Raw genomic sequence first — 19,237 nt, forward strand, 5'->3', positions numbered from 1 at the left:
TGGGGCTGTGTGGGATCCCAGCATCCCCCCACAGCCCCCCAGGCTGTTAACCGTTTGCGGACGTGGATATGGACACCCTTGTGTGTTTGTCCGTTTCCCTCCCGTAACACCCCTACAGTGGTAATAATAACAATATCCCAGTGTAATGGTTGTTATGAATGTTCTTTTTGCTCTTGCCTGTCTGTACCATCAGGGAACAATTCGTTTTACGTCTGAGTGTTGAACTTATGGAAACCACTTCTGTACATTGGATTCTGTGAAGATTTACAACGTGTATGGTTAGTAAAGTGTATAATAGAAACTTGCCAGTTGATTGTTTATGGCAGCTGTGTGGTGATTTATGCAGGAAGTTTGTAAAACACCCCACCTGCAGCGAATCTCATAGACCACCATGATGTCACCCTGCTCAGATGTCTCAATTTTGACAGCTGTGAGCATCTTGCCTGAAGAGATGTAGAGCATTCACGATCGTGACGGCTTTCATCATGTTCCTTTGTGTGAGAAGCTTTAGCTGCAGTAAAACCTGTCGCATCTGTTTGGATTTGAGGGGCAATTTCCCAGCCAGCAAAATAATTGAGTCAATGGTTGGTTGTGTAGTGAGTCCAACTGAGTTGCAGACATTATCTTTGGAGCAGCACTCTTTTTTCACGTAACAATACATAACATAACACAACCTATGCTTGGGTCTCGAATGCCCATCTAACCATGCTACGGCTGAACTAGACACGGTTCGCTATCCCGGTCCGGACCACAAGCTGGGTCCCGGACCGCGTGGCTAGAGGCTTCTTCTCCCCGATGTGGATCTTTGAACACCAACACTTGAAGAACCCTGGGGCTGGCTCTGCCCTTAGCCCCGCCCACCTTCCAAGCTTCTCGAACTCCCTCTCGAATGTTCCCGAGAGCTCTTCGGGACCACGTGACCGCCCCTCGGCCCCCGTCCACCGGTGGCGTCAGCCAGAGTATCATGCCCCAGAGTAACCCTGGCTGGCTGACGCTCGCTCTCACTCCCTCACTGGGAGCCGGCACTGCACACTGCTTGCGGTGCCTCCGCGCTAACCAGCACTCACCCAACCACCGCTAGTGTTGGTACTGCAGCCCGCAACCCGGGCTGCCCGCAATGATATTACCGGCCGTGACTTCGCAAGTCCCGGCACCACACAGTGACAAGTACAGTGACTACCCCTCAGCCGTCCCGGCTGCTAACTCCCCCCAAAGCACGCAACCGACGTAAACTAACATAAGTCACTACAGTTGTATTATGCCTGTATTATTGGCCCACCAATGGCAACCAATGCTAGGCAATTGTGATATTTTTCATGGACTTGGTCTTTCCTCAGCATTTATATTTTAGTAAGAAACCTATGTCTGTGCCAAGATGAGCTCATAATTCTATCCATCATCCGGTTTTTACCAATGCCACTGCAATTACACTTACAGAATCAAATTTGTAAGAAAATAGCGTTTATTTTTTGTAGTAAAATCTAAATCCAAGGTAATTTTCCCATTTTAATTCTGCAACTTTAACAAGGGAATTTGTAGATTTTTCAAAATCCTAAATAATGAAATTGAAGAAATTATCGACTTCCGTACAGTCTTAGCCCGACCATTTACGTTTGTGAGACATCCACACTGCAGTCTTCTCCATGCAGGCTATGTAGCAGGTGCTCTGTTTAAAAATAATTGCTTGGCTTGGAAAGATTATTGAAAGGTATGGGGGCGGGGGGATTGGAAATTATGGCGGCACAGCAGTGGTTCCTAGTTTAGACGTTGGATGAACGTTGAACTTGCGCTTTGTGTAATCTTGGGCACTGCGCACACTCCGTGCGACCGCCCCAGGGTTGTGCTGGACAGAGAAATCTTGCTCACGACAAAAAAGGTGCTTAGACATTTCTAATCGATGCAAAATCATTGTTTTCTATGATTGACTGCATTTCATTATATTTATTACCTATGGAACATGTGTAATAGTAACCTCCTCCTGTTAATAACTCTGTCTACACCATTGCAGTGTAGTACAGTATCAGAGTTAAGTGTCGCATTTGTACCGCAGACACCTATATACGGTACTTTTGAATAAAGATGTCTGCTAAAAGTGGTTTTGTAACAGGGAGAACGTGGTGAACGAGGGGACAAAGGAGGCATTGGATACCCTGGGAAACAAGGATATCCCGTGAGTATTTCACCATGGGGGAGTGTAGTAGGAGCGATGGGAAGACCTGGGTGCTCCATGATGGGAATAACTAAAACATATCACCATCAATAAGAAGAGCAAAGATTCACCCTCTTCGTGATTTCACTAATCATCATTTTGGGTCACCAGTTTCAATGTGATATTTATTCGCCATGATTTTGTATGTGCAATCAATAGTGGCTACAGGAGTCTATGAACCAATGACTATACAAATATATTAATTTGACATTAATGCACCTTACGCACGTTATTGGATACGTGCATCTTGCTTTGATTAGAATCTAAATCGTCACGTTCATAAGAGTTACAACACATACCCCCTAGGATACCCTTCACTACACCCCTGTTGGCAATTCAATCCAAATTCCCACTGTCACCCAGGTTGTACCGTCTCACCATCACATGCTACTGAACCACACGGAGGCAAGCTGGCACAGTGATAACACTCGTGCCGTCCAGCCAGAAGGGCCTGGGTTCCATTTCCAACTCGGTACCTTTCTGTGTGGAATTGGTATGTTTTCCCCCTGCTCTACATGGGGCTCCTCCGGATTCTCAAATTTCCTCCAATAGCTAAACAAATGTAACTGATTTTGGCCAAAAATGTTCTGCAAATTGCTCAATTGGAATTACACAAAACATTAAAATCGCCCCTTATTGTGAAACTCGTCAGGGCTCTCCTGAAAAAGAGTCTTGAGACTCAGTGATGGTTCCCTGGGTAAACAGGCCAATAGCAACAATATAATAAAACAAAGACCCCCGTATAGCCTTAATAAATTGTTGGGGCAAGTGCTGTTAGTGAGCACCTATGAAGACCGACACAGCACATGAGGGGGTGGGTGGCCAGCACCACGCCCGACCACCTTTGTCTCCCTAGTGGCAATGTTTATACACCGCACCAGATACTCATTTGAGGCTGAGTCCACCTAGGGGAGGCCCAGAACCAGTTGGGATAATCGCTACTGATGTTGGCCATGAGCGTGAATCGAACCTGCGTTGCCAGGTTCATAGCGCAGCACTCTAATCTCTACACTACTGCTCCCCATAAAAATATAATATTACTTCACAAACGCCTTGACCACAATCAACCATTCCTCTACTTGTGCAATAACAGCAATTTGATATTCCACTAAAGACTACTTTTCCAATACAAATAAAGTACATCTATGTCTCTGAAACATAATATCTTGAATGTAATTTCGAATAACATGTCCAAACGTATAAATTAAATCCATAACCATATGTAATCTGCGTGCCAAAATGCAATACAAATAAAGTACCTGGTTATCTTATCCCTTTCCCATTCCAAGACATCTGCAAGTTTCAGGGTGGGTCCCATTCACCGCTGAATATCAGAATGTGCAAGCAGTTCAGGGTTAATTTTATATGTACATGTATGTCATCAGAATGGGAAAGGGTTTAGTATGTTTGTCTCCATATACAGTGAGGTAAAAAAGTATTTGATCCCCTGCTGATTTTGTACGTTTGCCCACTGACAAAGAAATGATCAGTCTATAATTTTAATGGTAGGTTTATTTGAACAGTGAGAGACAGAATAACAACAACAAAGATCCAGAAAAATGCATATCAAAAATGTTATAAATTGATTTGCATTTTAATGAGGGAAATAAGTATTTGACCCCCTCTCAATCAGAAATATTTCTGGCTCCTAGGTGTCTTTTATACAGGTAACGAGCTGAGATTAGGAGCACACTCTTAAAGGGATTGCTCCTAATCTCAGCTTGTTACCTGTATAAAAGACACCTGTTCACAGAAGAAATCAATCAATCAGATTCCAAACTCTCCACCATAGCCAAGACCAAAGAGCTCTCCAAGGATGTCAGGGACAAGATTGTAGACCTACACAAGGCTGGAATGGGCTACAAGGCCATCGCCAAGCAACTTGGCGATAAGGTGACAACAGTTGGTGCGATTATTCGCAAATGGAAGAAACACAAAAGATCTGTCAATCTCCCTCGGCCTGGCGCTCCATGCAAGATCTCACCTCGTGGAGTTGTAATGATCATGAGAACTGTGAGGAATCAGCCCAGAACTACACGGGAGGATCTTGTCAATGATCTCAAGGCAGCTGGGACCATAGTAACCAAGAAAACAGTTGGTAACATACTACGCCGTGAAGGACTGAAATCCTGCAGCGCCCGCAAGGTCCCCCTTCTCAAGAAAGCACATATACATGCCCGTCTGAAGTTTGCCAATAAACATCTGAATGATTCAGAGGACAAATGGGTGAAAGTGTTGTGGTTAGATGAGACCAAAATGGAGCTCTTTGGCATCAACTTAACTCGCCGTGTTTGGAGGAGGAGGAATGCTGCCTATGACTCCAAGAGGCAAGAACACCATCCCCACCGTCAAACATGCAGGTGGAAACATTATGCTTTGGGGGTGTTTTTCTGCTAAGGGGACAGGACAACTTCACTGCATTAAAGGGACGATGGACGGGCCCATGTACCGTCAAATCTTGGGTGAGAACCTCCTTCCCTCAGCCAGGGCTTTAAAAATGGGTCGTGGATGGGTATTCCAGCATGACAATGACCGAAAACACACGGCCAAGGCAACAAAGGAGTGGCTCAAGAAGAAGCACATTAAGCTCCTGGAGTGGCCTAGCCAGTTTCCAGACCTTAATCCTTGAGAAAATCTATGGAGGGAGCTGAAGGTTCGAGTTGCCAAACGTCAGCCTCGAAACCTTAATGTCTTGGAGAAGATCTGCAAAGAGGAGTGGGACAAAATCCCTCCTGAGATGTGTGCAAACATGGTGGCCAACTACAAGAAACATCTGACCTCTGTGATTGCCAACAAGGGTTTTTCCAACAAGTACTAAGTCATGTTTTGCGGAGGGATCAAATACTTATTTCCCTCATTAAAATGCAAATCAATTTATAACATTTTTGACATGCGTTTTTCTGGATTTTGTTGTTGTTATTCTGTCTCTCACTGTTCAAATAAACCTACCATTAAAATTATAGACTGATCATTTCTTTGTCAGTGGGCAAACGTATAAAATCAGCAGGGGATCAAATACTTTTTTCCCTCACTGTATAAACGTTCTGCTTCATAATGTAAAATAGTAATTAACTCTCAAATGGCACAACACTTTTATATCTTGATAATTGGTTCTTTACCCTTATATCTGGCAACAAAACTGACACCTTTTTACAAGGAGTCATGTTTGTATCTTCTTGTAATTCTGTATTCGCCACTTCATTTCAAACTAAAGCTCTTATTCATTCTTACATTAACCTGGCGTCAGATTATCTTGTGAGAGGTTGCATAAGAAAAAAAAACTCTGAAAGAAGTGAGAATCAACCAAATGTGACCAATTATATTACAGACGCTTTCCAGAAATGTTTGTCGACGACTGTAATTAGCAATTTAATCTACTGCAGATAAAAAAAGAAAAACGTGGCCTGTCTTATGTCTCCTCATCTTGTAATGCTTTAAGAAGAAGGACATTGCACATTAGACAAGTTGTTTGCCAGGGCTATCGTGACACAGGCAAAAATCAGCAAACCGGGGCCACCCATCCCTGTGCCACAACAGAGCGTCTACCCCAGATCGGCATGTCAGCCATCTTCGGGACCCACAGATAAGACATTGATGGACTCCGAGGCATTGCCAAAGATGTAGAAGCCTGGGCTTGCAAAATATGGTTTTGTCGTTGATCCCCTGTGTGTGTGTGTTGTCATATATAACCAGGTACAGTGATGTCAAGTTACCACACGTTCCATGTGAACTAATCTTCTCAACTGCGATTTTGTTGTCGTTGTAGGGCGTGAACGGATACGATGGCTATGGTGTTTCCGGAGTTAGAGGACCTAAGGTCTCACAATTACCACCCAACACCTTCACCGTGTGCCGTTGCCATTTTACGAAGTTGGCAATCTGCCTTTCAGTGTGGTCGTATAGTATTATTTAATTGCATGTAGATAACAGTTTCAAGACCCCTTTCAACCTTTCTGGGGGGGGGGGGGGTGAAAAAACCTATGAAGAATGCTACCAGTATTGGCCGAAACATCCAAATGCTGGACAGTTACCTGCAAATTACTCAATTAGGATCACACACAGCAGCAGCAGCAACATCGCCCCCTATGGCTAAAACTTGGCAGGACTCTACTGAAAAAGGGTCTTGAGATTGAGTGAGGCTTTCCTGGGTTAACTTGCGAATAATAATAATATTGTAGTGAGTCCAACTGAGTCGCAGACGTTGTCTTGGTAGTAACACTATTTGTTACATCAACTCAACACAATATCACGTGACCTACACTTGGGTGTTGAACGCCCATCTAACCACGCTACGGCAGAACTAGACACGGTCCCGCTATCCCGGTCCGGACCACGAGCTGGGTCCCGGACCGCGTGGCTAGAGGCTTCTTGAACCCGACGTGGATCTTCTTCACCAACAACCCGAAAAATCCCGAGCCCCTCACAGGGCCCGCGTTATATCGGCCTGGGCTGGGGCTGGCTCCGCCCCTCGCCCCACCCACCTTCTAGATCTCTCCAGCTCTTTCCCGAAGGCTCCCGAGAGCTCCTTTATTCCACGTGACAGCCCAGCGGCCCCCGTCCACCGGTGGCCCCCCTACAATATCATCCGGTCATGTGTCGGTAGGTCAACCAGCGTATCATGCCCCAACGTAACCCTGGCTGGCTGACACTTTCTCTCGCTCCCTCACCGAGAGCCTGCACCGCACACTGTACATGGTGCCTCTGCGCTAACCAGCGCTCATCCAAGCCCCGCTAGGGCTGGTACTATGCCCAGTAAGCGGGCTGCACATAATGACAATATCCGCCATGGCCTCGCAAGCCCGGCACCACACAGTGACATTCACAGTCACTATCATAATACATAAATCGATGCAATGGCTATGCACGGCTTACCTTTTTATTGACACAGGCTACACCCGGTGTACCTCATAACCAGAGAGCGTCGCGTCTTTATTCTTGCAGGGGGACGTCGGTGAAATCGGATATCCAGGAGAAACGGTACGCTTACTCCCCACTCTTTTTCATAACATTGTATATGTTACCGTTATGACAATGTATCATTTTTTAAAGATAAATACATTTTTAACTTGTGCTAGGGTGAACCTGGGACTTCAGGGGACAAGGGTGAGAAGGGTTCAAAAGGCTTCAAAGGCAGAGCGGTACGTGTGCTTGATTGGAATACATTTCAGTTTTTTTGCATGCATTTAACCACATATAGTGCATATAATGTTACACCTATGCACATATCAACTGCTCGTTCATCAACGTTACATGGTTTAGCTGTAGATGCGCTCTTTCCATTCCCTACAATAGCCATCCACCGACCTCCTTGAATCTTCTACTACGAAACTATTTTCCTATTCAAATCGTTAAACTGTATTTCATTAGGGCATACAGAATAACAAACCCCTTATTACCCCTCTTGTCCATGCACATAGTGGAGCATTTTTCGATTTAAAGCTTTCGTGACTGCAGGGATTCATCTTCTTGTTTCTTTCGGTAAAGTCACGTAGAAGGGAAGTAATAAAATAATAAAAATAAAACATAATAAAACAATTCTCACGACGTTTCGGCTACAACGCAAGCAGCCGTCTTCAGGTGAAGAATGAGACACTACCAAACTAGGAGCTTATATATAAGCTGCATTGGGGGTTGAAGAGCGCCTTAACAAAAAGAATGTGCATGTGAAGAGGAATTTAGCATATTCATGGAAAATGCGTAGGCGTTGGGCGGGGGGGTGTCAAAGTCATATTATGCCCATGCATTATGCAGGATCAGCAGCAACCAAGGGGGGTGTAGGGATTAGCAGTAACAAAGGAAAGGAATGTTAATGATATGTAGCTGCAGTTACTCAACAACCACGTAGAAAACTAAAGTATAAACTACATAAAAAACTAAAGTATAAACTGCATCGCACCATCAGTATACTTACTATACTCTATAATAAGCTGAGTTACTAACAGCAAGTAATACATTACAATTCTACCTCGTAAAAATTCTATAATATGCTTCCATCTAAACCTTATTCTCTTACATCACACGAGCATATACCGTACTATATACTGCCATAGATAAACCCAACATTAAATTATATACTGTATTGCTGTAAACCAACCTATATCTTATACATTTAATATAACACTATGTATTATTCTACACACCCTAATGTGTATCGAAATGGTTTATTACGTCCTTCCAATGATTGCTGAGCCAGAATCCATCTCGGTTAAAATTGTCTCTGTGTTTGTATATGCAAACACAGAGACAATTTTAACCGAGAAGATGGATTCTGGCTCAGCAATCATTGGAAGGACGTAATAAACCATTTCGATACACATTAGGGTGTGTAGAATAATACATAGTGTTATATTAAATGTATAAGATATAGGTTGGTTTACAGCAATACAGTATATAATTTAATGTTGGGTTTATCTATGGCAGTATATAGTACGGTATATGCTCGTGTGATGTAAGAGAATAAGGTTTAGATGGAAGCATATTATAGAATTTTTACGAGGTAGAATTGTAATGTATTACTTGCTGTTAGTAACTCAGCTTATTATAGAGTATAGTAAGTATACTGATGGTGCGATGCAGTTTATACTTTAGTTTTTTATGTAGTTTATACTTTAGTTTTCTACGTGGTTGTTGAGTAACTGCAGCTACATATCATTAACATTCCTTTCCTTTGTTACTGCTAATCCCTACACCCCCCTTGGTTGCTGCTGATCCTGCATAATGCATGGGCATAATATGACTTTGACACCCCCCCGCCCAACGCCTACGCATTTTCCATGAATATGCTAAATTCCTCTTCACATGCACATTCTTTTTGTTAAGGCGCTCTTCAACCCCCAATGCAGCTTATATATAAGCTCCTAGTTTGGTAGTGTCTCATTCTTCACCTGAAGACGGCTGCTTGCGTTGTAGCCGAAACGTCGTGAGAATTGTTTTATTATGTTTTATTTTTATTATTTTATTACTTCCCTTCTACGTGACTTTACCGAAAGAAACAAGAAGATAGTGGAGCATGTATTTATGGTTCTTGTCAGAAAGTACTGTTTTGGATTCGTAAAGGCAGGTACTACTGATCCCAAGTGATCACTTCGTTTTGTACTTAATGTATAATTGGATGCAATGTACTTGTTCTTCGATGCTGGTTGAAGTGGAAGATTAGGCTCTGAGAGGGCCTCTCTAGGGCTGACTGGAGTGGAGACCCCCTCTAGAGAGACTCTAGAGTGGAGACCCCCTCTAGAGTGGAGACCCCCTCTAGAGAGACTCTAGGGTGGAGACCCCCTCTAGAGTGGAGACCCCCTCTAGAGAGACTAGAGTGGAGACCCCCTCTAGAGAGACTAGAGTGGAGACCCCCTCTAGAGAGACTCTAGAGTGGAGACCCCCTCTAGAGAGACTAGAGTGGAGACCCCCTCTAGAGAGACTCTAGAGTGGAGACCCCCTCTAGAGTGGAGGCCCCCTCTAGAGAGACTAGAGTGGAGACCCCCTCTAGAGAGACTAGAGTGGCGACCCCCTCTAGAGAGACTCGAGAGTGGAGACCCCCTCTAGAGTGGAGACCCCCTCTAGAGAGACTAGAGTGGAGACCCCCTTTAGAGAGACTAGAGTGGAGACCCCCTCTAGAGAGACTCTAGAGTGGAGACCCCCTCTAGAGACTCTAGAGTGGAGACCAGCAATGGCTTGAGCACAACGTCAAGGCTGTTCCTTTATCTTGTCTGCTAAATAATGTGAAGCAGTTCATTTGGCTAACTGGAAGTATTCTAATAATCTTATCGAAGATGTTTTATATTGTATTCATTAAGTTTACTCAAAGTGTTTGTAGGCTTGAAGAGCATCGCATCACACAGTCTGTATGGTACTGGATGGCCTCTGATGGTGTTTGTTCACGTTTGTTCATGAGCCACAGTTGACGGGCGTTTTGCGTTTGTGTTGCAGAGTGATGTGGGTCCGCCTGGCTCTGCAGGGACTCCAGGGAACCTTGGACCCCCTGGGTCTCCAGTACGTCGTGGTGTCTATGGCTCTTAAACATTCTCATAAAAGTTATATTCCAATGGTCTCATTTATTTATAATTTAATTGTCCGGCTGGGATACGATTGCATTCCAATAATAATTTGTTGTTGCTGTCTGATAAAAAAAACTAAATATTTTGTGTCAAATTTTTACCGTTTCATTTGTATTTCTTTTGTTTATACATCTCATTGTGCAAATGTTGCACCATTATTATACATGTTTCATGAGCATAGTATTTGCATATAATTATGAAAATGCATGTGTAATTGATTTTCACAAGCGTGAATAGCTGACTGTATTTTGAGTGTTATAATTGCCTCATCGATGTAAGATGTGTTTTGCTTGTTTATTTAAGGGACCCCAAGGGACAAATGTACCTCCTAAATTGGTGAGATGGTAGAATAAGACTCAAACACTACATTACATGCACCTCCGCATAGCACAGTTGGCTACGTACAGTGCGAAAGACGTTCACCATACATACAGCTCTTCATTTGTATATTTGTCAAGCACTGTTTTTTATAAAAATTTTGTATGTAATTTTAAAGCCGTTTGGAACTGGCACTTGTTTCATAATAATCATCATCAACGGTCACATCTCGAGCAGGAGGACGTTTCAGGGAACTAGAGCGAGTGGTGGCGAGATGTTATCTACCTTGCTTGGTATACAGGAGGTCGTGGGTTCAATCCCGCACCTGCCGCCTGTATATTTTGAGTTTGCATGTTCTGCCGTGGTCGTGTGGATTTTTGTTCTCAGGGTCCTCCAGTTTTCCCCTCCACATTTAGAACGAACTTCACGCGTTCAGAGTATTTGGCTGCTGTACATTTTCACGTGATAAGCCCACTTTTGTTGAGCTATCATTTGTGATCGCCAGGCCACGTCTGAAAAAGAGCTACGTAGCTCCATTGGGTCCTTACCTGATCAAATAGAAAAAAAAGTTGAGTAAATAGTAAAAAAAAGTGAAGAGATAGTGACACCAGCGTTTGGCATCACACCACTCTTGCAGAGTCCCTCAGCCCGGCTCGCCCTGCGTTGATGTTGCCGCTGGGGTCTGGCCCATTTCGGCCGCACTCAATCGGCGCGTGTGTTTTGAACTTAAAGTGGGGCAGAGGTCGCTCGGTGGGCAGTTGACACCGCCAGAAGTTACCACCAAAGCCATCACTCAAAAAAACTGGACCAGGATCTCAGGTGTCTCTGATTTGGGGTTTTAATTTCTGACGAAATATTTCAATAAAGCGCATCTTCCGAAACACATTCAACAGTTAAAAAGAGTAGAATGGCTTTTGTGTTGCATTACTCAACTATGTGAGTGTCTCACAATACACTTGCACGTACAGTTGTAAATTATTGTAGAGTAATAGACTATCTTATTATGGATTTTTAATGCATCACATTATTTGTTTCAATTGCAGAATTGCGAAATATTGAAACAAATCAGAGAAAACTGCCGTGAGTAGTTTTCATGAACGCATTCAGATGTTTTATTGATGTGAGTTTGAGGTGTTTTTGCATCACATGTGAAATGAAGGCATTACTAACACATTGGTTTACTTGTTTTACAGCTTGTTGTAAAGGTAAGATTTTTTTATTTTTATTAAATGAACTAGCTTTACAAATTCTTGGGTCTTTCGGTAAAGTCACGTAGATAGGTTCACGTGACTTTACTGAAAGACCTAAGATTCAAGAATATTAATTCCTGCAGTCACGAAAGTTTAAGTCAAGATTTAGCTTTACAAATTATATAATACTAGCGGGAAGTACCCAGCGTTGCCCGGGCAAAAAAGACACACAAACACATCGACTTACACAACAGCAACAACAACCACACCATTGGTACCTCATTTGCCAGTAAAAAAATATGATAATTGGTTTTTTACCCTTTTATCTGGCCACTAAGTGGCAGTGACGTCACCACGGCGCTTGTGCCAGGCTATGTGCACCTTGAGGCCACATGAAGTGTCGAACGCCCACTTGCAGGAGGTCACGGGGCAGACCCAGGTGCCACGGGTCGACTAACTGAGATGACTGGCTGATGCACCACCTGTGCCCCCTACTGTGCCAACTTGCTGTGCTTTAGCCACCCGGCGCTCCGCTCGTTGTTGTGAGTGTTGCTGTTCCGCTCTCCATTGTTGTTGGAGGGCGACTGCCTCCAACTGCCCAGCAGCATTTTTCACGAGCCTCCTCCACAGAGGCCGATCTTGACACCGCTGGTACCAGTCATCAGCAAGTCCACTCAGCTCCACATCCTCCTGTACCACATCACTCCATCTCTTCTCTAGACCGTGCCACCGGCCGCACAAAAGCTGTTTCGGCATGCGGTGACTGGGCATGCGGGCTACATGACCCAGCCAACGCAGCCTTGCCTGCCGGAGGAGCTCACCGATGGGACTTTGCCCAGATCTTTCAAGGATTTGTGAGCATCTCACACAATCCAGCCTAGTTAAACCCAGGATGGATTGTCGGCAGGCCAGCCTAAATGTTTCTAACCAGCGAAGATGCTCCATTAGGGGGGTCCACGTTTCGCAAGTGTAGAGAATGTAGGGAATGACCGTGGCCAAGAAGACTTGAAGCTTCGTGCGGAGCGACAGACCAGGTAGCTTCCACACAGCGTTACACAACCGTTGAAAACATAATGCCGCTGGACTGATTCTGAGTGAGACCTCTGCTGTCAAACTGGAGCTGGTCATGAGCACACTGCCCAGGTATGGGAAACTCTCCACTCTCTCCACAACTGCTTCATCACCGAGACAGGTGCTTAGTTTTGGTGGGGCTGATAGTAAGGCCCCACCTTCTTAGTGGCACGCTCCAGTTTCAGCAGCAGCGCCTCCAACTCCTCCTCTGAGTGAGCGGCAATTAACAGATCATTGGCATACATAACGTGGTTGACCAATAGGGAGCCATCCCTTGACTGCACCCAGGCATCGATCAGCCTCCCATTGTATCTGTACCAGATGGAAATTCCTCTGGTACAGCCATCAAAGGCTTCACGAACTACGTGGTCGAAAAAGATGTTAAATAATGTGGGAGCCAGAGGACATCCCTGCTGCACCCCAAGTTGAACAGGGAATGGCTCCAACGCCCGGCCACGTAGTTTTACCCGGGCCCGCTCACCATCATGAAGGTCCTTAATGATTGTGAGCAGAGGGTCAGGGACTTCGAAAGCATGAAGAACAACCCAGAGCCTAGGCCTACTGATGGTAGCATAGGCCTTGACCAGGTTAATAAAGCAGAGATGTAGGTCTTGTTAGAATTCCCTACACCTCTGCTGTAGCAAACGGACAGAAAATTTGGCATGTGCAGTACCCCCTTTCCTGAATCCACATTGAGGCTCCAAAAGCCTATCCTCAGCGTGCCTGGCAAGGCGATGTTGAATAATCCTTGCCAGGAACTTTCCCGGCACACTGAGGAGTGAGATGCCCCTGTAGTTACATTCTATGCGGTCCCCCTTCTTAAAGAGGGGGACCACAAGGGCATCCTTCCAATCCTGCGGAACCCATCCAGTGGTCCAGACTGTTGTTATGATGTCATGTAGGGCAGTCTGTGCACAAACGCCACCCTTCCTCAGCATTTCTCTTGGGAGATCATCTCTGCCCGGTGCCTTTCCTGGTCTCAGACTCTGGATCGCCTTAGTACTTCCTCAACAGATGGCACCTCAGCCAGCCACTCACAGGGGGTGACTTCTTCCAATATTTGAGGCACCGCAGCCTCAGCAGGGTCATCCTCACTTTGCCCCACAATGTTTTCCATGTCGAGGGATTTCCCCTCCCCCAGGACTTCACAGAAATACTCAGCAAATCTGCAAACTTGTTCCTGGGGGTCGGAGATTGGATTACCGTTTTTTTCCCTCATGATGGTAATAGGTGTGGTGCTGCAGGTTACTTTTTTGATGGAGTTAAATAGGGATTTGTGATCGCGCGCCATTGAGGCAGACTCCATCTCCTCAGCAACCCGCGACCACCACCCATCCTTGCAGCGCCTCACGGCTCTCCGAACCTCCGAGCGAAGGTTGCGGTAAGCCTCCTCATTCTCTGCCGTGGGATGCTGTAGACAATTAGAGTGGGCCTGTCGCTTTTTCTCAGCCATCCTGCACACCTCCTCTATCAGTCAGGGTCTCTGGGGAGGTCTGTACCGCGTACCCAAAGCAGCCATTGCAGCTGCCTGGTGTGGACCAATCAATTTCAAGGACAATGCATACATTATCAGAGTGCTGTTTTTTGTTTGCATTTTGACCACAGGTATTGTGGTTAATGCAAACATGATCCCTTGTAAAGGTGTCAGTTTTGTGCAGGATAAAAGGGTAAAAAACCTATTATTATATTTTGCCACTGGCAAAAGAGGTTTCATTATGTAAATGCTTATCCCGAGCTCTCAATACTCTGATGCTGCGTTGTCTTTGAGTTGTGCGCCTTTTGGCGTCATCTGGTCGAACACCATATGAGACTGGGCTCAAAAAAAGCTGTCTCTGGTTTGGACTAATCAATTTCAAGGACAATGCATATATTATCAGTGCTGTTTTTGTTTGCATTTTGTGGTTAATGCAAACATGATCCCTTGTAAAAAGGTGTCAGTTTTGTGCCAGATAAAAGGATAAAAAACTATTATTAAGTACTAGGCTATTGTGAAAGCCCAGCGTTACATTTGTCCGTCCATTTTTACATCAACAAAATTATAAGAGGCTTGAAGAATTCCTAAATCCAAAAGTAATATAAAGTAGCGGGTAAATAGTTGGTTTCCTAAAATTGTCGACCTCCCCCCCACAAAACATTTTTTTACCCCCCATAGGCATATATACCTACACACCCTACATACAATAGATGAGTAGTATCTAGTAACTCTATAGTAGTATCTGACTCTACAGTAGTATCTGGCTCTACTGTAGTATCTAGTGACTGTATAGTAGTATCTATTGACCCTACAGTAGTATCTACTGACTCTATAGTCGTATCTACGGACTCTATAGTAGTATCTGCTCACTCTATAGTAGTATCTTTCGACTTTATAGTAGTAAATACTGCCTCTACAGTAGTAACTACTAACTTACTTTTTGGTTCTTTCGGTAAAGTCACGTAGAACGAAAATAAATGAAATAATAGAATACGACGTTTTGATTGCAACACAAGCAATCGTCATCAGGTAAGAATGATTGATTACGTTCTTCCAAAGATTGCTAAATTTGAGAGAGAGAGACAAAACACAGACACGGAGACACAGACACACAAGCAGAGAGAGACAACACAGAGACACAGAAAGATACACAAATAGGCACACAGAGAAACAACGCTTCTGTGTCGAGGCCTTAAATATGTAATGCGGGCGCGGGCGACCTCCCGGATGTGACGTCACGGAGAGGTGGAGTTATGTGACGTGGGAGCAAGGTTAAGGATCTTAAGGGATGAGACCGGAAGAAGAGGGGAGAGAGTGAGAGACTGGACAAGAGTAAGGCCACGTTGGGCGAAGCCAGGAAGAGTGGCACCGGCGGCCAGCGGTGGCCAGCTAAGGGAGCAGCCAGCGGAGCTGCGAGAGAAGACAGCAGTAGGGCTGCTGGAGTGAGGGCGGTTGAAGAGCTGCGGTGAACACAGCCGGCGAGGTTGTGTGTGAGAGGCTACGAGAGCGACGAGAAGAGAAACTGCAGCGAGTGCAGCCAGTGGGGGCTGCGTGAGGGTAACAGCGGCGAGGCTGCTGGAAGGTTACGAGAACAACGGGAGACCAACAGAGGAGCTGTTGGCGTGACGGGGTTAACAGCAGTATCAGTATCAGTGCGGAAGCCTTATAGAAGGACAGCCGTGTGGGTTACGAGGAAGAACCGAATAAAGGACACCAAGCCAGACTTCGTGGTCGAGTCCTTTATTACATTGGTGTCGGAAGTGCAACGGCATGTCGAAACAAGTGAGAAAGAAAAATGTTCCAGCACCAGCATCGGCTTCTTCATCCGAAGACGACGACTTCGAGAGAGGAGGTGGCATGAGGCAGAAAGAGAGGGTGGGGGGGGTCGATAGATTAGCATGTCAATAAGAGAGTTGCGTGGAAATCTACCCCGTAGCGGCTGGGGGAGAGAAAGAGCAAATGGACCTAAAGACAAACAACCCTGGCAAATTTTTGAGAGAGAAATAGGAAGTTTGAGAAAACAAACTTAGTCAAATTTGGAAATGTAATGCAATGCAACACAGAGTCGGTTAACACACAGCCTGGTTGATTACATTCTTCCAAAGATTGCTAAATTGGAAGTTAAGTGTGAAATTTGAGAGAGAGACAAAACACAGACACGGAGACACATAGACAGATACACAAGTAGAGAGAGAGAGTGAGCGAGAGAGTGAGCGGGGGGGGGGGGTTACATAAAGCAAAGTTATTTTAAAAAACATTAAAAATAAAATAGAATACGAAATGATGAACGAAGCCAAGTGCCGACTACACCGAGCATCTTCTTGTTTCCACTGATCGTAAAAAAAAGAGAGAGACAACACAGAAACACAGAGAGAGAGAAAACAAACATAAATCCTCCCCGTAGAGGTGGTTCAAACTTGAATTGAAGCTTTCGTGACTGCAGGAATTACTCTTTTATTTACTGACTGTAGTAGTATTTACTGACCGTAGTAGTATCTACTGTCAGTAGTATCTACTGATTGTACTGTTATGTACTAACTATAGTAGTATCTACTGACTCTATAATAGTGTATATGGACTCTATAGCACAGGGCTCGGAAACCTTTTTGACTGGGAGAGCCATAAAAACCAAATATTTCTAAATATATTTCATTGAGAGCCATATAGTATTTTTAACGTATAATACATTAAATATGTCTTACTTTTAATGCGACTTCTGGTGCTGCATGGTTTTGCTGATGGCCTTGTAGTCTGGTTCATATGTGGTGAGATTGAGCTTCATGCAGGCATTGAGGCTTCCATCAGTTAAACGTGAGCGTAGGTTGGTCTTAATGTTCCTCATATGCGAGAATGACTGCTCACATGCATATGTAGAGCCAAACATGGTCAATACGGAAATACTCACACACTCATTGTGTGGTATGTCACAGGAAGCTCGTTCCAAGTTTTAAGAATCAGCTGGTCTTCAGGTTGAAGATTTTTCATTTCTGTCCACTTGTGTTCCCTCGCCAGTTCTGCTCGCTGTCGCGCAAGACTTTCCAACTCTCGATTAAGTGACTTGAACTTACTCATCCACATGTCTGATGCCTTCAGGTCAGCAACTTCCAGCTCAAAGTCTCTGATAGAGACCCCGGGGATGCATGTCAGGTCGACTTTGTCCACTGCACACTCATGTGGATGAGTGATGAACTTGAAAAGACCAGTGCGCGCACGAAATTCTCCAAAACGTGCTTTGAATGACTGCAGGAGATTGGACGTAAACACAGCTAGCTGCTGGAGATCCAGATGTTGAGTGGAGTCACTTGCTAAGCATGCATCTCTAAATTGTCGCAGTCTTTCAAAGTGCAGAAGACGACCTGTTTCAATGTCCCTGAGAAAGACTTCCTGCTTGCTTTCAAATGGAAACACTGCTTGTTGAAGAGATGAGATTGTATTTCCAATACCTTGCATTTTCACATTGAGCTGGTTCAGATGGCCAGTTATGTCCACGAGATAGTGAAGCTGCAGGTGCCAGTCAGTGTTGTCTAGTTCAGGATGCTTGACGCCTTTCATTTCAAGAAAAGTCCGAATTTCACTCAGGCAAGCTGCAAAACGGCTGAGCACCTTCCCCCTTGACAACCAACGCACGTTGCTGTGCAAAAGCCGACCGGGATAATGATTCCCAACTTCTTCTAACAGAGCTTTAAACTGGCGATCATTTAAAGCTCGGGCAACAATAAAGTTGACCACTCGAATGACCAGCGACATCACCTCACCAAGCTCCTGGCCACACGTCTGAGCGCAAAGCGCCTCCTGGTGCAGGATGCAATGAAAACTTAGGATGGCTCTCTTTTCATGTTCACGGAGAAGTGCTACAAATCCTTTGTTCTTCCCCATACAGGGTGCACCATCAGTACAGACAGATATAAGTTTATCCATCGGTAGTTTTTTTTCTTTAGCAAACTCCATGAAAGGCGTGAATAAATCCTCTCCTCTTGTTGTCCCTTTCATTGGCAAAACAGCCAAGCTTTCCTCACGCAGTGTGTCACCTGCAGCATACCTGGCAATTATACTGAACTGAAAGAGATGGCTAACATCTGTTGACTCATCTAACGCGAGAGAAAAGTATGTCCCGGCGTTTATGTCCTTAATTTGTGTTTCCTCGACTTGATTTGCCATCATGATGCTACGATCGTGAACAGTTCTTGCTGACAGAGGCATGTCTTTTATTCGTTTGATTATCTTGTCTTTATTTGGGAAGTCATCAAACAGTTCATTGGCCACATCAAGCATGAATGTTTTGGCATACTCGCCATCTGTGAATGGCTTTTCATTCCTTACTATTGCCAAAGCACCCGCAAAGCTAGCGGAATTTCTGTCACCTTGCTTGGTCCACACACATAGTTGCTGCTGACTCGTCTGCACTCTCCGCTGTAGCTCTTCGCATGCCTTTTTCCTGCTGTCCCCCGCTGGATATTTCGATGCAAATGAAGCATTGGTGCGTATTGAAGTGCCGCTTTATATTTGACCATTTCATCGATGCAATTTTATCATTGCATATTAGACATACCGCAGATCCTGCTCTCTCCACAAATGCAAATTCCTCTGTCCACGCAGCCTGGAATGCACGGTAATCGTCTTTTTTTCTTTTCGCCATCTTTTCCGTTACAAGGGTTGAAGCGGACAAACTAGTTGACTATTTGATGAAATGGATTTCTTCACCTTTACAATGACCCGTGACATGCTCGCGAGCCATTGGTTCCCGACCCGACCCATGGGTCACGGGTCATGGGATCCGTGACCCGTGAAATTTATCTTCAAAACTAATTTCTGTTTACTTTAAAATGACACAGTATTATTAAGCAATATCACAAGTATTTTAAAATCAGTTCCAAACTGATTTATTATTATAAAAAACAAATTTCAACTCAAAATTGTCTGGGAG

The 19,237-nt window shown here is 44.6% G+C and overlaps 1 protein-coding gene across 1 annotated transcript in view; it reads left to right on the forward strand.

Annotated features, from left to right (window-relative positions):
* LOC133345823 (collagen alpha-3(VI) chain-like) overlaps positions 1-19,237 on the forward strand; it is a 100,625-nt gene that overhangs the window by 53,749 nt on the left and 27,639 nt on the right. Inside the window, exons 19-25 of the mRNA XM_061556835.1 lie at positions 2,108-2,170; positions 5,976-6,026; positions 7,151-7,186; positions 7,285-7,347; positions 10,133-10,195; positions 10,564-10,596; positions 11,622-11,658. Of these exons, the coding sequence (XP_061412819.1) occupies positions 2,108-2,170; positions 5,976-6,026; positions 7,151-7,186; positions 7,285-7,347; positions 10,133-10,195; positions 10,564-10,596; positions 11,622-11,658 (346 nt within the window). The remainder of the gene's footprint in view (positions 1-2,107; positions 2,171-5,975; positions 6,027-7,150; positions 7,187-7,284; positions 7,348-10,132; positions 10,196-10,563; positions 10,597-11,621; positions 11,659-19,237) is intronic.

The sequence above is a fragment of the Lethenteron reissneri genome, chromosome 23 (assembly GCF_015708825.2).
Source record: "Lethenteron reissneri isolate LAM-NWPU_2019-01 chromosome 23, ASM1570882v1, whole genome shotgun sequence".
In the NCBI taxonomy this organism is placed as follows: Eukaryota; Metazoa; Chordata; class Hyperoartia; order Petromyzontiformes; family Petromyzontidae; genus Lethenteron; species Lethenteron reissneri.